This window comes from Convolutriloba macropyga, chromosome 6 (genome assembly GCF_964194025.1).
Source record: "Convolutriloba macropyga chromosome 6, txConMacr16.3, whole genome shotgun sequence".
NCBI lineage: Eukaryota > Metazoa > Xenacoelomorpha > Acoela > Convolutidae > Convolutriloba > Convolutriloba macropyga.
Window position 1 is genome coordinate 24,517,526 of NC_134473.1, and position 16,265 is coordinate 24,533,790.

The 16,265-nt window shown below is 37.8% G+C and overlaps 1 protein-coding gene across 1 annotated transcript; it reads right to left on the reverse strand.

The window, feature by feature from the left end:
- Positions 1-221: 221 nt before the first annotated feature.
- On the reverse strand, positions 222-16,061 carry LOC142341268 (uncharacterized). Its single transcript, XM_075392187.1, has 3 exons — positions 15,839-16,061; positions 935-1,507; positions 222-643 (listed from the first exon to the last, which is right to left on the reverse strand). Exons 1-3 carry the CDS (start codon positions 15,849-15,851, stop codon positions 222-224), a joined length of 1,008 nt encoding a protein of 335 aa, XP_075248302.1. The 5' UTR covers positions 15,852-16,061.
- Positions 16,062-16,265: the final 204 nt, after the last annotated feature.

Below are 16,265 nucleotides of genomic sequence, written 5' to 3' on the forward strand. Positions count from 1 at the left end.
CACACACACACACATACACACACACACACACACACAGATACACACACACACAGTCACACACACACACACACACACACACACACACAACAGATACACACACACACAGTCACACACACACACACACACACACACACACACACACACACACACACACAACAGATACACACACACACAGTCACACACACACAAACAAACACGACGCAGAAAGACACAGCCTCTGCCTATCTGATTCCTTTTATTGTTCGAAGTGTCTGAACTAAATAGTTTCCATGGCTATGTGCATCACCCGGACTTATAGTCGTGAATACAGGTTGATTAGCAGCATTGTTGACCGCTTTTTGCCTTAATTGATCCCCTGAAAAGTAGTTTGGGTTGTTCAGGGGGGCTGTGTTTTGGCTGACAGTCAATCTATCGCTTTGCCCGCTTTTCCCTTGTCCAATTTGACCTTTGACCTGAGGTGTACTACCTTGTCCTGATTGATAATACGGGACATATCTTGACATTTGATCTCCTTTATTTTGGTCATATGATACAATCGGATAACGCGACTGCAGGTTGTATCGTTGCTGTTGTTGATTGTGCGTATGAATTGCCTGATTTGTGTGGTGAACCACTTGTTGAGTTTCGGGTCTCTGCACTGAGCCTAAAAATGTGTGCAAACAATCAGGAGCAAAAATGTTTCATTAAAGGAATTGTAACGTATTTTTCCTGGCCATTTTATGCTATATAGATTTAATTATATTGTGCTTCTTTCGAAAATCATTTTTTCTCAATTTCCTGTAAATGTACGAGAAAACAGATGATTGAAGAATAGCTGTAAGAAAGACAAGATGGTCTTTTCTGAAAAAAACCTTTATTGTTAAACAGCAGACAAACAGAGCACAGGGCATAAAAATAAAATGAATTGCTTAGAGCATTTTAAAAAATGAGGTACCTGGAAAATTACAGCTTGTAGTTCCAACTGTTTGTTGGTTGGGGCGATTTGTTTCTATAATTTTCTTCTCTTTCGAAAAATTTTGTGGCATATTAAAATCTTCTGGGTGCAGCAGTTGTTGCTGAAGTTGGTAAGGTTGTCGTTGTTGCTGCTGTTGTAGTCGATAACCTTGTTTTGGTTGTGGTGGCAGCATATTTTGTTGTAGTTGTAGTTGCTGTTGCTGCTGTCGTGTGTGATGTTTACTTTGTTCTGTTTGCTGCGGCTGCTGCAATCTTTGATGTTGCTGTTGTTGTTGTTGTTGACGATGATGATGAGACCGTTGTTGATTTTGTTGATGTTGCTGTTCCTGCTGTTTTTGATGTAGCTCTTGTTGCTGTTGAATTTGTTTTGCCAGAATTTGTTGTTTTTGATGTTGTGGTAGGAGGTGCTGTTGTTGTGTATTGTTTTGAAAAATTTGTTGTGGCTCACTTGTATGATATTGTTGCGGTTTTTGTTTTTTTACATATCTTTTTTGCAAAGCATGTTCTTGGTGCTGATAATCGTTTTGATTTAATTTTTCAGGCAAAAATGCCTCTGTGGCAACATAAAGGGCAAATTTTAACTGTACCAAGCATTTTTGGAGCAACAAATAATTCTTCTTCGAAATATTTTTTTAGCAAATTTTCTTCTAGCTTTTCCTTTCTTTACAGGTAAAAATACTATGTACTCTTTAAGTGAAAACTATACAGAATCTTACTTATACAGAATTTATCTCAATGCTCGTGAAACACCTTAAAATAGTTGATTTACAGAGCCTGAAGTTAGAAGTTAATCATGCCAAAAATTTTTTGGCTCTATATTATGTCAGGTAACTAAAAAAACATTTATTTTTTCGGTTTTTTGTGATCGACTTGAGCAACTTGACTGACTTTTCCAGCATTTTGTGTTGATTTTTGAAAATTTGTCAAATGTTCAAAAAAAATCAAGCTGAGGCTAAGCATAAATTATGTATGCATAACAAAAATTCACGTGGATTTGTCAATTGGCGAAAAATTTCAAGACTGTAAAAGAAATGGTTCTTTAAATTTCAACCCTTAAGAGAATCTACTCCATAGAAAGTTATGAAACAGGATTATAATAATGAAATACTTTTTTGAACTTTAATTTAATAATTACGTTCTAAAATATTGCAGAATAACCTTTAATACATTTAAAGAATAGTAGATTTTTTAAAATCAAATAACCCACCTCAACCATCCCATCTCCCAACCTGATCCCACCTCAACAAAATGCTAAACTTGCTTAGTTAATAATTTTTATGAGCAAACATTCCATTTGAAATTTATATGAGGAACCAGCATAATACTATCAGTTTTTTTTTCAATTTTATCCAGAAATGTGATATTCAAAATGCAAAAACACAATGCTATAAAGAGGTTAGTGTAAGAAGAAACAATGTTTGAGTCCTCTATCATTGTGCATAACACGAAATAAGTTCTTGGCAAAACTTCTCGTTTTTTCACCTGAAGCCGATTGGTTTTTCATCGTATGTTTTGTGCCTAATAACGTATAACGCTACCCAATATCACTCAAACAGAAAGAGTATTGCAATACTCCAAAATGCTGTGACACGAAACTTGTTTTTTCATTTTTCCTGGTTGATTGCACTTTGCAAGATTGAGCATTTTTACTAGTAATTTAACCTAAGCACCCGACGACCATTATAAAATCAATAAATAAAAAGACTGAAAAACTGATGCCATATGCATATATATGAGTGCTAAAATGTATAGAAAAGGGTCAATATACATTGCATTTAAGTTAACTTGGACCAATCTGTGTAAAAAAAAGTAAAACATCAGATTTCTTAATTAGGCTGTTCATAAGTTTTTTGGGTTCTTGAAACGACAAGCAGTAAGATCCTGCAGATCAAAAAACATAATTGCTTCTTTGTTTGAACTGCAAAATTTTGAATTTTCGAAAATTTTGTTAAAAGTTGTACGAAAAGTACACTCGACCAAAACAATAAACGCTTTCTTAACAGATTTAAAAAAAACAAGATTGCTTGTCAAGGGGAGGCAATTAACGATTTTACCCCTTATAGTGAATTTGACAAAGACCAGAAACTAACTAAGTTTGTTCAAATTCGAGTACCTTTTAACTCGCATCAAAATTAAACATAATAACATTTTAAAAAAAAAATTGTGCGAGCAATCTGCTAAATAAAAGGCTACATTCTTTTGATTTCTTTTACTCTGCATTATTTAAAAAAATTTTAGGGTTTCATTTAAAAAGCTAAAAATACATTCGTTTAAAGTTTTTCGCCTTTGCCTTGTTAGTTAATTGTCATTTTATTAGTTTCCAAAAGTTTTATTTTCTCGTCTTTCAAATGACCAACCGTGTAAGTATTGCAATTATTTGATTCCCCGATAATGAATTTTTTACTTCTAGGTTGGGATATTTCGAGCTATTTGTTTTTATGTTAAAAAACTCCATCAAAATTGAACTCAAGCACGTAACTAACTACATTATTTGACTTTGAACTGCTCTAAAACGCTTCTCAAACACGCAAAATGCCTGTTGGCGTCCGCTTGGTACGGCTCTATTAATGAATTGTGTTGGGATTGGGGGGATGCTTAGGACTATTTTGATTGTGTATTATTAAAGTAAAATTAAAATTGATTCGTTTTGTTTCGCTTGTTTGTTACTTTAAAAGGTTTTTGAGAAGTCGACTACTTCCGTCAGGTTTTGACAATAATTCCGTTTTGCCGGCTTTTTCGTTAAAATCGATCAAAAGTCAACCTGTCCTTGACATCGCCGGCCCCATTTGCAAGATTGCAAAAATGAATAATACTGTTGGAGTAAGTGTTGAATCATCCAACCAGCTGAATAATGAAATAAATTCAAAATAAGGGTAAGGGAAATACAAGGGTACAAACCTAATCGTGTGGTTCGTAAAAGCAATTCACCTAAATTAATAACGGAATTACCAAACGAAATAACCTAAATTGTCAAATGAGAGCCAGGGGGTTTGAGACAAACCTCTTAGAATTATTGTCACTAAAAGGTTAACACGAGCGCGATCGATAGGAATTCGCCATATAACACATGGCGTTACTTCAATATAATCAAAGTAGTCGCGAACGTAGTCCAAAGTAATGGGGAATAAAACAAGGTAACACTTATGCAAGCGTATGAGACCAAAAAATTGCAAGTAATTGCTACAATGACGGTTTCACCATGAAATTATTTGAATTGGTGCAAAGGGAATAATAAGTTATGGTGGCGATGTATTGCTAAATTTGGGATCCAATAAACACAATCAGTTAACTTCATTTTTCATAGTAGAACTTATGGATTCGAAATTTAATCAGGAAACAATTTGCTTAACTTTACGACGGGCCTAATACGCTCACCTCTCGGTGTTTTCAGTTTGATTGATCGAATGATCCCATCCTCTCCAGGAAAAACTTGTGTTACTCGGGCAACAGGCCAAAGGCCTCGGGGGGTGAAGTCCTCAAGGATCCATACTAAGTCGTCCACTTTCAGATTCTTTGAACTTTTGTTCCATTTGGAACGAATTTGTTGGCCTGGAAGGTACTCTCGCAGAAATCGATTCCAGAAGTGAGCAACTATTTGTTGCGATGTACGCCAAGCTTTTGAAATGTTCTTTTCGTCTCCAATAAAAACGCCAGGAGGCAAATTGACTGAAGACCTACCTAGAAGAAAGTGGTTTGGCGTAAGAAGTAAAGGATCATTTATATCACTTGGAACGTTTGTTAGGGGCCTAGAGTTCATATTTGCTTCTATCTCACACGTAACTGTGCATAATATTTCATCGGTGAGGGTTCGTGACCCAATGACCTTATAGAGAGACAATTTGAAAATCTGCACTAATCGCTCCACCATTTCGCCGAAATGCGGGGGCCGCTGGAGGGTTGAATTTCCATACAATTTCGACATTCATAAGGTGCAATTATCCTTAAATGATTTTGACGCTCTTAGGTCGGCGATGCTGGACTGGACGCTGTTGTTCGAACCAATAAATGATTTTCCGCAATCTGAAATTAATTTGTTGGTTTTTCCTCTCCGGCTGACAAAACGTCCCATGCAATTAATTGAGTCGGTGCTCAGGTCAATTGAAACCTCGAGATGGACTGCTCTGACAACTAGACATGTAAATAGTAGTACGTAATGACTAGACAGCTTGCCATTGTTCTTAATAGGAAACGGTCCAATAAAATCAAGTCCAGTTGTTTCGAAGACGAATTGATTGTTTTTAGGCAACCTTTCCTGAGGCAAATCTGCCATTTTAGGAATGCTAACGTCTTGGATCATTCGGCGACAAGGAAAACAGTGTCTAATGGTTTGTTTTACTGCCGCTCGACATCGAAGTATCCAGTAATACTCCATTAGAATATTCCTAGTTTGTTCGGGACCACAGTGGCAGTTAAGTTCATGTGTATGCTGTATCAACAATCTAGTGGCAGTGTTATTGCCGTCGAGTGTCAAGGAGTAACAAGAAGTCGTCAAAAGGCTTGCTTTTGACAAACGGCCTCTTGCTCGAAGTTGGTTGTTTTTGTCTATGAACGGGGATAGGAGTTTGAGTCTGCTGGAGCTGGATATATCATCACCTTTCTTCAAAGCAAAGAATTCTGTCTTGAAATCTTGTTTCTGGGTTTTTTGAATGATATGCAGATACGCTTTCTGTAGTGGCCTAACTGAATGTTTTTACTACGCTTCTTGCACTTATCGGCAAAGAAGAAACAAAAGGCGATTACTCGTATTATTTTATTCCAACTGCTGAATCTCTTCAAATCGACAACAGTTTCTGTTACAGGTACTGAGGAAGGGAAAGATACTATCTTCACATATTGCGATTGCAGAATCTCTTGTTTGGGCCAGTCTGATCTATGTTTACTCAAAAACGACGGTCCTGAAATCCAGCGAGATTCCGATGTCATTTGGTAAACACTATAACCTCGAGTTTCGTCATTTGCTGGGTTCGCTGCCGATGGAATGTACCTCCCGTCAAAAGCAGATGAGACATCCAAGATTTTGGCCAAGCGATTAGCAATGAAAATTTTGTGTTGCATTTCAGGTGTTCGCAACCAGCAGAGAACAGTTGTGCTGTCAGACCAAAATATGCTTTCATCGAAATCTATATCTTGTTCTTCCTTAACAAATTGTGCAAGTTGGGCACCGTACACAGCCGCTTGCAATTCTAAATTTGGAATGGTCATCTTTTTCAGCAGGGCTACACGAGCTTTTCCTTTGACGAATCTCACGGCAATTGACTGATCGGAGTACTCAATCCTGATATAACAGAAGGCTGACAGAGCAAACTCGGAAGCATCAGTAAACGTATGAAGTTGAACTGACTGGATAGGCTTGTCTAGAAAGTAGTTTCTGGGTGTTTGTAGGTCCTTGAAGTTGGGGATTTCATCCCTTAAACTGACGAAATCTGGAAAGTTTTGAACAAGAAGTGGCTTATCCCATTTCGGTCCTTGATTCCAAGCAGCCTGTAAAACTTTCCGCAGTCGAATAGTTAAAGGAGCAATAAAACCAAGTGGATCAAATAGAGACGCTACAAATCTCAGTAGTTTTCTCTGAGTTATATCCTCATTGAAATTGATTTTTCGGAAGAGCTTAGTTTCAATCATATAGCAATCAGTTATTGGGTTCCATGGTAATCCAAGTACCTTCTGATTTTGAGGCTGATTTTTTGATCGGTCCAATCTTATGCCAGGCTCTCGAGGAACTTAGAACTGTTAGAATTCCATTTGGTGAGGTTGAAACCTCCTCTTGACAAGGTTGCTCTCATTTCACGTAGTATTCTTTGTGCCTTTTCTACTGATTCAGTAGCAACATAGAGGTCGTCCATGTAGACCTTGCGTTCAATGTATTTTATGACATCTGGAAACTGTTCACAACTGTCACGGGCTGATTTTCTCAGTGCATATGATGCAATGCAAGGCGAGTCCGTAGCGCCAAAAATGTGGCTTGTGTACTCGTATGTATCAACGCGACCATCATTAATCCAGAGAAAACGCAGAAATTTTCGATCTTCAGGAGTTACTTTGACCTGCATGAACATCTGTTCAATGTCTGCGGATAATGCAATGTTGTCCTCTCTGAATTGCAGAATAACGCCGGTAAGGTTACTAAGCAGATCTGGTCCTTTAAGTAAGTTCGAATTCACGGACTGACCTTGAAAAACACTTGACGCATTGGCTACGCGCCGCGCTTTACCGGGCTTGTTCTCGTTGGTTACTGGATGGTGAGGTAGGAAAGAAGCAATCGAATCCGGGTCCTTGGTATCCGAATCAATTTTAGTGACATATCCGTTTAGAAGATCCTTCTCAAGCGTTTCTTCGTACATTTGTTTGAGCTGTGGGTTTTTTGATAGTTTGTCGTTCAATTGGTAAAGTTGCTTCTCAGCAAGCCATATAATGTTGGGAAGTTTTGCATTTTCCTTCCAGAGGAGACCAACTTGATAGTGTCCGTCAATGAGTTGTGTTGTGTTCTCCAGTATTTCAAGGGCTCTTTTATCATATTTGGACATTGCTTTTTTGGGTGACGCTATGCCTAAATTTTCGATTTTTATCCAATCTGATACCATTTTGAACATTTGTTCATCCATATTAGGATGGCTATTCAATTGAGTGAATTGTACGGGGTATGTTTCGTCTAGTGCCAAATCTGTCTTTCCTGCACATGTCCAGCCTAGCTGGGTCTCTACTCCCCAAGGAGCAGTCTTGGGTGCTTTCACTATTTGCTTGTAGTGAATGAGATCAAGATTATCTATTCCAAGGATTATTGAGACAGAGTTATTCCCAATCTCAGAAAAACTGATATGACTGAGGTGTTCGAACGATGCACAGATTTGGTTCAGTTTTTCTGTATCGACAGGGGACATATTCAGAATCGGGACAGCAATTACGTCAGTTAGAAGGAAGGATTGCTGATCAGACTGCAGTGGCTTAATGTAAACTTTTACAGGAGCGCAGTCAATTTCTTTTGTCATGTGGTATCCATTGATTGGCATTTTTCCAACGAATTTGATGTCAATGTTTAGTTCTGAGGCTGCTGACTTAAGCAATAAGCTCTGACAGCTACCATTGTCTAAATAAGCATATGTTTTTAAGGTCTTCTCACCATTTTTCAGTTGCACAGGAAATACGGCGACTTGACCTGTTCCTTGTAAATGGACTGCTTTAACGTTAGTTTTCTTAGAGCCAGGATTCATATCAAAACTAACATGAAGCAGAGTGTGGTGCTTTTTTCCACAATTGTTATTACAGCAGACGTTTTTTGGGGGGCACATGTCGACGTGGTGACTTCCAAAACAGTTAAAACACAACTTAAGTTTTCTCATATGGTCTCTTCGAATGCTCGGTGGAAGAGACTGGAAATGTGTGCATTTATACAAGAATTGACAATTTTCATTGCTGGGGCATGGCTTGATTGCTGTCTGTTTGTTTTCTGACTGCAAGTAATCACTTACGTTGTTTCGAAATTGCCTCTGGTAACTATTATTCTTGTCATTGGTAGCGTTATTATATCCGCTAAAAAAAGTTGGTTTCTCAGGTGTTTTGAAGTTGTTTTGCGTAACGCGATTTATAGAGTTCAAATCATTACATGCTTTAGAGAAGTTGAGAAGCCACTCAGATAGTGTTTGAAGAGATGGTTGTTGATAGTTTTCCTCTAAAACAAATTTGTTCCACTCGAGCCGTACAGGGTTGGGAAGCTTTGCGAGTGCAACGTTCAAGTTAGTTGTTGAATGTAGATCGTGAATGAAACCTAGTTGTGAGAAGGTGTCCACCATTGTTAAAAGGAAAGAAGAAAACTGTGTGTAGCTTTCTGGATGAGCTAGGTTTGGGGCTTTGAAACTTGAGAGCTTTTCGAGAAATGCGTTTACTATTCGTTTTGGGTTACCAAAATGCTCTTGGAGGCGATTTATTGCTGAAACGTATAGGTCACCGTTGCAACCATAACCGTCCACAAGGGCCTTGGCTTCGCCGGTTAAAAGCGACTGTAAATGAATCATTTTTTCGGGTGATGTCATTGGAGCTGGGTCAACAGTAGCTTGAAATGTGCTGAACCATTTCATCCAACTCAAAGGATCACCATTGAAATGATCTGCATTTAATTTTGGTACAGATTTCTGGAAACACGTGGACATCGATACTGATTGTTCAGAAAATTGATTGTCCCGATACTGATTGTCCGGCATTTGTGAAACAATAGGTTGTAAGAAACTACTGAAAGTTGATGGATTGGATGGATTAGGGTAGTTTTGACAGAGAGATGTGACATTTGTTGACGGATATCCGATTGGAACACTCACGAAAGATGGTTGAGATGTGCTGCAGGGAGCAGTTGGCGATCTCAAAAAGGAAGACGTTGTGTGGCCATTCTAAGTTGAACCACCGGGCGCAGTACAAATTGAACTAACGGCAAAAGAGCTTCCAGCGGGCGCTGAAGCGGAATTAAATGAATGAGTTTGTTCAGTAGCGGAGTCGTCGAAAACTAAATTGAGGCGAGGCTGTTGTTGTTGATGTGGCATTATATTGTCATCATGGACGATGGTTTTCTTGCTGGTTTCTTGTGTTTACCTCTTTAACTTGTTTTCTTATTAACGTGAGAGTCCTTTTTATGTCTATTTTTAGCCGACTGAAGTCTCTGGACATCTGATCTTGTTCATCAAGTTCAACGAAATTTAGCAGTTCAAAAATTATGGACTCAAGTTTCTGTTGCATTGCTCTTATGTCTTCTTTCATTTCGTTTAAACTTTCCAAATCGTCCGAAGCTTCAATTTCAGAAAGCATGTAGTCAATATGAAGCTTTATGTCATTTTCAATCATTAGTTTTGACGTTTCTAATCGGTTCTGTTCATTTGACCTGATTGCTGTTGAGGTACCAATGGATTGTTGAGTTATCATTGTTTCATCTGGGGAGTCGGATGAATTAGTACTCATTTTGGGCACTGTATTGTTTGAGGTTGACCGCGTCTCAACCATTAATGAGAAGTCAGAGTTGTGTAGACAAACCGAGTAGAGTAAGAAATGTTTTGTTGGTTACAGTAGTTTTTTGTTACCGCAAGAAGCTAACAATACCTATGAAAATCAATGCCTTACAAGTGTTAGAGCCAACCAATACCTACAAAATAGCACTACCTACCAAAAGCCGGAACCTACCACTACCTACAAAACCATAACTTACCAAATACCGGAACCTAACTATACCTACCAAAGGCCAAAACCTACCAATAATTACGAAAACCAATACCTACTAAATACTGGAACCTACCAATACCTACAAAACCGTTACCTACCAATTACCGGAACCTACCAATACCTACCAAAAGACGGAACCTACCTATACCTACCAAAGCCAATTCCTACCAAGAGCCGATACCTACCAAATACCTGAACCTACCTCTACCTACCGAAGGACAGATACTATCAATAGGGCCTACCAGAAAGGGACCTCGGGTCGGGTAAAACTCTAGAAGATCTGGAAAGAAGGCGTTGGGTTGGTGAAACGATCAACCTGAAGGGGGTCCTCGGGGTGGGTAAAACCCCAGAAGAACCGAAAAGCAAGTGGGAGGTTGGGGAAGCGACTAACCAGAAGGGGGTCCTCGGTGTGGGTAAATCCCCAGAAGAACCGAAAAGCAAGTGGGGGGTTGGGGAAGCGACCAACCAGATGGGGGTCCTCGGGGTGGGTAAAACCCCAGAAGAACCGAAAAGCAAGTGGGAGGTTGGGGAAACAACCAACCAGAAGGGGGTCCTTGGGGTGGGTAAAACCCCAGAAGAACCGAAAAGCAAGTGGGGGGTTGGGGAAACGACCAACCAGAAGGGGGTCCTCGGGGTGGGTAAAACCCCAGAAGAACCGAAAAGCAATAAGCGAAATTAAATATCGATAAAATTCTGAATGTTGCAATCTTTATCTTTGTCTTTTTGTGTCTTTTTGTGTAGTTACCCCACCATAGTATGATTGTTTTTGAACAAGTCTTATTTCTGATATTTGGATATTCTGAAACATTGAAAAAAAAATCATGGTGCGCATCGGCTTAGCTCATTGGAGAATGTATGTTTTTTTTGAAAACAATACTTAGCTTTAGGTGTGGTTTCGAAGCTGTCTTGTTGGGTGCCAAAAATATTAATGAATTGTGTTGGGATTGGGGGGATGCTTAGGACTATTTTGATTGTGTATTATTAAAGTAAAATTAAATTTGATTCGTTTTGTTTCGCTTGTTTGTTTCTATAAAAGTTTTTTGAGAAGTCGACTACTTCCGTCAGGTTTTGACAATAATTGTGTTTTCCTTTTGCCGGCTTTTTCGTTGAAATCGATCAAAAGTCAACCTGTCCTTGACAGGCTCTAAACAAAATATTAAAATGGTCCGTGTTATTGCAATCCTACTGATAACAAATTTATATTATTTTTATTTTTGATACTCAATCATCGTCGAATAACTCAATGAATATACATAGAGTGATTGTTCACAGATCTCTAACATACAATGTGACTTTTTATAAATTTTCTTTCTTTTACAACCAAGAAACCTCAGCAAATATAGATCAGATTAAATTAACTCAGAACATTTAAGATTACAACAGTCATCCGGGCAGAATTCAGATATCCTCATGTATCTAAGAATTCAGTTCACCTCATTGTCTCAATGTCTGACCTGCAAGACAATCCAGACAATACCAGACAGCCATTTCAAAATTTCAGATCAAACAAAAAATGATACTAAAAAATGATACTAAGGTAGTTTTTACTACTCTGACTGTTTAAAAAAAGGAAATGAAGAAAAAACATTGAATTTCTTGAAACCGATCAACGTCTACAAAACCGATCAGGGTCTAGGCATTACTTGGACAACGTCTAGGCCTTACAAAATCTGTCCCAACAAAATTACACTATAAATCTTTCTCAAATACTATAGCAAAGTTCTAACAACCTATTATGTCTGCGGTAGGGTTGAAGACCCAACCATTCGTGTTTTTGCAATACCCATACATTGTGATTCGCATTTATTTTTGTCGAAAGCGTTAAGCCTGATGATTTGATCGATAGTTTAGAGGGTTTAATCAAAGTTATCTTAAAACACGTCCAAAAATTCCATTAGCCAGATCAGATCTTAAAATTGCCCAGAGTTAAAAATTTGGAAAAAGTGTGTTTAAAACTAGGACACATCATCCAGCAGATATCTATCCGCACATCTATCTGACATCGCGAACACACTGCTACATCCTTGTAAATTTTTGCCTATTCTGTCGGTGAATTCATCAGCTTCAAAAAAACGTGCGCATAGAGGCTAAAACTACGGTTTCTTGTTTTTTCTACCACTATTGCTTTAACTCCTTACAATTTACCCCTGATTTTTAATCCCTATATCATTTAATTCCGCATTAATATAACACCATGATCCTAATCCCCAAATAAGTTGCGCATTATTGTCACGGATATAAAGCAAAAAACTCATTTTTTAAAAACGAAATTACAGCCGAAAACGGACTAGTTTTCTCACACACTTGCTAAGAGAGCAATGAGAAACAATCAAAATTAATTTGAACTCTGAAACAACTCTTGGCATACTGCAACTTGAAATCAGCATGGAAACTGCCGACTTTGACTTTACCATTTTTTCTAAAAACAAAAGGATCTTTTGCGTTTGTGCAACCCTTGGATTAGTGGGTTCATTTTATCTGCATCCGCAAACTCATGTGCATTATTTTTAAGGATGATTTACCATGTAATGACGCGTGCACTGTAAATGGTAGGAACATAACGTACTGGAGGGCACAAACGGGAAAGGTCCAAACAAAGAAAAATTGGTCGTAGAAGGTCATGAGTTTACTATAAAAGAGTAAAAAGGTTTACCAAAGCCTGGAATTTCAGAAAAATCAAAAATACAAGTTCCAAGTTCCCTCGTTTACACAAAATGACCAATTTATTTGGGTAAACGGTAAACACAATCAAAGCTTCTACTGGAAACCTGGGCGCACGAAAAATCACAAAAATATCAAAGACCGGGGTTAAAATCTAACGCCCTTAGCAGCCGTAGCCTTGGAAATGTTATTAGTAATCAACGTTCTCTTGACATACCATGCGTTATCGTCAAACCAACCGCAATTTAAAGAAATTACCGCAAGGTTTCGGAAATAATTTCCAAATAGTTCCACTGAATGATTCGCTGGATTGGCTTAATGATATACCAATTATGTTTAAAGTATTTTTGCAGTTTGACAGCAAAAAATACGACCAAGAGCTCATCTAAGCTTTTTCTGGACCCAATAAAATTCCAGTTCTCAATGACTCTACATTTGACGTGCAGATAAAACATTTAAATAGTTACCAAAAAATTTCAACCAAATTTACACTGTTTTTGTATATAAAAAATCTCGGTAGTCCTTGCTTGTTTGTATGCCATTCTTCCAAACTATACTTCCAAACTTGGAAAACTATACCGTCGATCACTTGACGCCTTGGAAGCGATTGCTGCAGATTGTAAGCCTAAAAAATAAAATGTTTATTCATTTTGAACTTTCCCTGATTAATGCTTTTCAAAAACACTATCAAGATAATTTGTTAACGAGCTTCTACTTCTTTTTAACACAAACCCTAAGAAGAAAAATTGGAGAACTTGGATTGCAAAAGCAGGTGAAATAAAGTCAAGAGTTTACTCTGGTTCTTAAAACGATCCTTAGCCTGGTTTTCGAAAGACAAGAGGAAATAGAAAGGTTCTTTGAAGTTATTTTTGATAAATGAACTAAAATGGCAGGTCAACAGCACTTAAATAGCTTTGTTATCAAGAAAATGGACAACCGTTGATTATTTTTTCAGTCAAATTATATCAAGTGACGACTATTGAACCGTCCTCTTATATTCCACCACGAACCTGTACAATACAGGCAGCCAAGGAGAGCATTACAGGAACAGCTATCGCTGTTGAGGGTTGGCATTATGAAATACAGGCCTTGTTGAGCGTATCCAACACTGAAATTGGAATTTTGTGGGTACTTTGCATATAGACGCTAATTTGCATATAGACGCTGCTTTGCAAAACTTGATTTTTGAATGCCTCGGCCGCACAAAATGAATCGAAAAAACTATGAGTGCGGAGAAAGAAGAGTGACCCTGATGTAAAATAACCTTGATATTACTGAAATTTTTCTAACCTTCAGGGCTTTTGCGAATATGTCTGAGCTGCTTGTCTGAATTTTTTTATTTTTGTTTCGGTGTTAATTCAACTTGGAAATCCGTGTCAAATTTTCTGAGTTTTAGCTCTCCTTGAGTCATCACGGAGTTACGGCAAAGCTTCTTTTTATTAGAGAATTTAAACCTAGCCACGAATACAGTAATGGATCCTTAATTTGGATCACTTTTTCAAGAATTAGATATGAAGAAGCGGCCAGCCAAAATGTCAGCCTGGAATTCAATGAAATTTTTCCTAAATACAGGGTTTCTGTTTTGATTAAATCCTTCAGCCTGCCTGAAAGTAGATTTTAGAGTTTGACAGAGATCTTTTGATTCGGAAAGTATTAATTTTTCCGTCTTCTAGATTATAACAGCTTCTGAAGTTTTTCGGTTCAAAAAACCAAAGTGCAACATCAAAGAGTTCAGAATTGTTTTTCGATCATAAGGATTTAGTTAAAAAGCTGTCTCGTTTTTCTTAAAATTCAAACAAGCGCATGGCTACTTTTTGGCGCGCTTGTGAAGGTCAGTATTTTTGTATTTTTTAAAAGTCCTATACACTTTAGCTTTGCGAATGGTTCATTCGGCTGCCGGAATAGTTATAAGATTTCAGTCTTAAAACGATTACAGGACGAATAAGTTGCTGGGTTATATGATTGAGGGGTAAATATATACGGTGATAAATTACAGGGGTTAAATAAATCGGGGTGAAAAGAAATAGAGCCAAAAAATGGAACAACCCTCATATCATGTTTGATTTATTTAAATTACTGAACTCTTTTAGGAGCATGAGTATCGTTTCAGACCATTGAGAAAATGCTACCCCCCCCTTCAGGCATCCTGATTTGGGTGGTGACTTGGACGCAGACAGGAAAAAGATTCATAAGTATTTTGAGATTTGCTTTCGTTTTGAATCCTTGTTGGCTAATTGGGTGATATTTGTTTGATAACTTCAGGTTACTGCTGGGGTAATAATCTACTTTACAAATTTGGTCACTTTTCCCAACTTAAATGAAGTCTTTGGTTTTCGTTGTCTTAAATGTTGTCTACCTAGCGATAGAAGACTTGAATCTAGCATTTACTATGCAGTTTGATATAAAACTTGTACATCAAAAATGGAAAAACTATGCATTCCGTAACATTTTTTCATAAAGGAGTCTTATGTCCCAATCTAAGATTCATCAATAGGCACAGTTCATCAATTGTACAATGATCTAGTCCAAAATACCCCCACAAGCAACCATAGCAATCTATTATGTCAAATTACGGTAATAAAGTTGGGGGCTATACCTTAAAAGAGTTCCAAGATAGGTTTATAGCAAAACTTGTAACCAAAGAATATAGCATAACAATGTCATCAGCCATTCAACCATGGATTGTGCAGTAGGAGTGAAGATACAACATTTTTTTTGCAAAACGATCACTTTCTGGTTTGCGTTTATTTGTGTCCAAACAGTCAAAGCCGATGATTTGATCGAGAATTGGGAAAGTTTATCCTACCCCGTGTTGAAACACGTGCAAGTTTTTAAATGTCAGGTCTTTGCAGTGTCAAATTCTGAGATGCCAGATACACGCCGCCTCTTAATTCCCGATTAATGACAGATTTTCTTAAGGGCTAGAAGTACTTAGAATTTCATATTAAACTTCAAATTTAACTTTTTTATTAATGAACTTTTTTATGATTTATGACGGCGAAGATTGTTAACAATTGACATTTGCCTTTATTTTGCATCCCTGCTCGCTGATAAGTCGTAGGCTGTTGTTTCTGTAAGGAAGCGTGGTCTGTAAGGTCTCCTGGTGACCTTGTCTGTGATACAGTACCATTATTGATGGGAGGTACTGGTTTTATAGCTGCAAATTACTGCTGGGGGTAATTTTTCATTTCATCAATCTGCTAATTTTTTCAGCTAAAACGAAGAATTTTGTCTTTTGGGTCCCACGCGTTATCTGTGTCTAGTGATCGGCCATTTCAATTCCAATTACTATGCAGAAGTGACTTAAAATTCTTACATAAGAAATGCAAAAAATTATTTACTCCGGTACAATGTTGCCTAAAAGGTTCTTGGAAATTTCGTGCTTCGTGGGTGCTTATTATCTGCACCCACCCCCCCCCCCCCCCAACAGCTATACATAAATACATAATGAT

What these genes read in the sequence shown, in the direction of transcription:
- LOC142341268 (XM_075392187.1), bottom strand. An exon ending in TACAAGCTGTAATTTTCCAG is followed by an intron (nt 644 to 934) that starts GTACCTCATTTT and finishes ACACATTTTTAG; the next exon opens with GCTCAGTGCAGAGACCCGAA.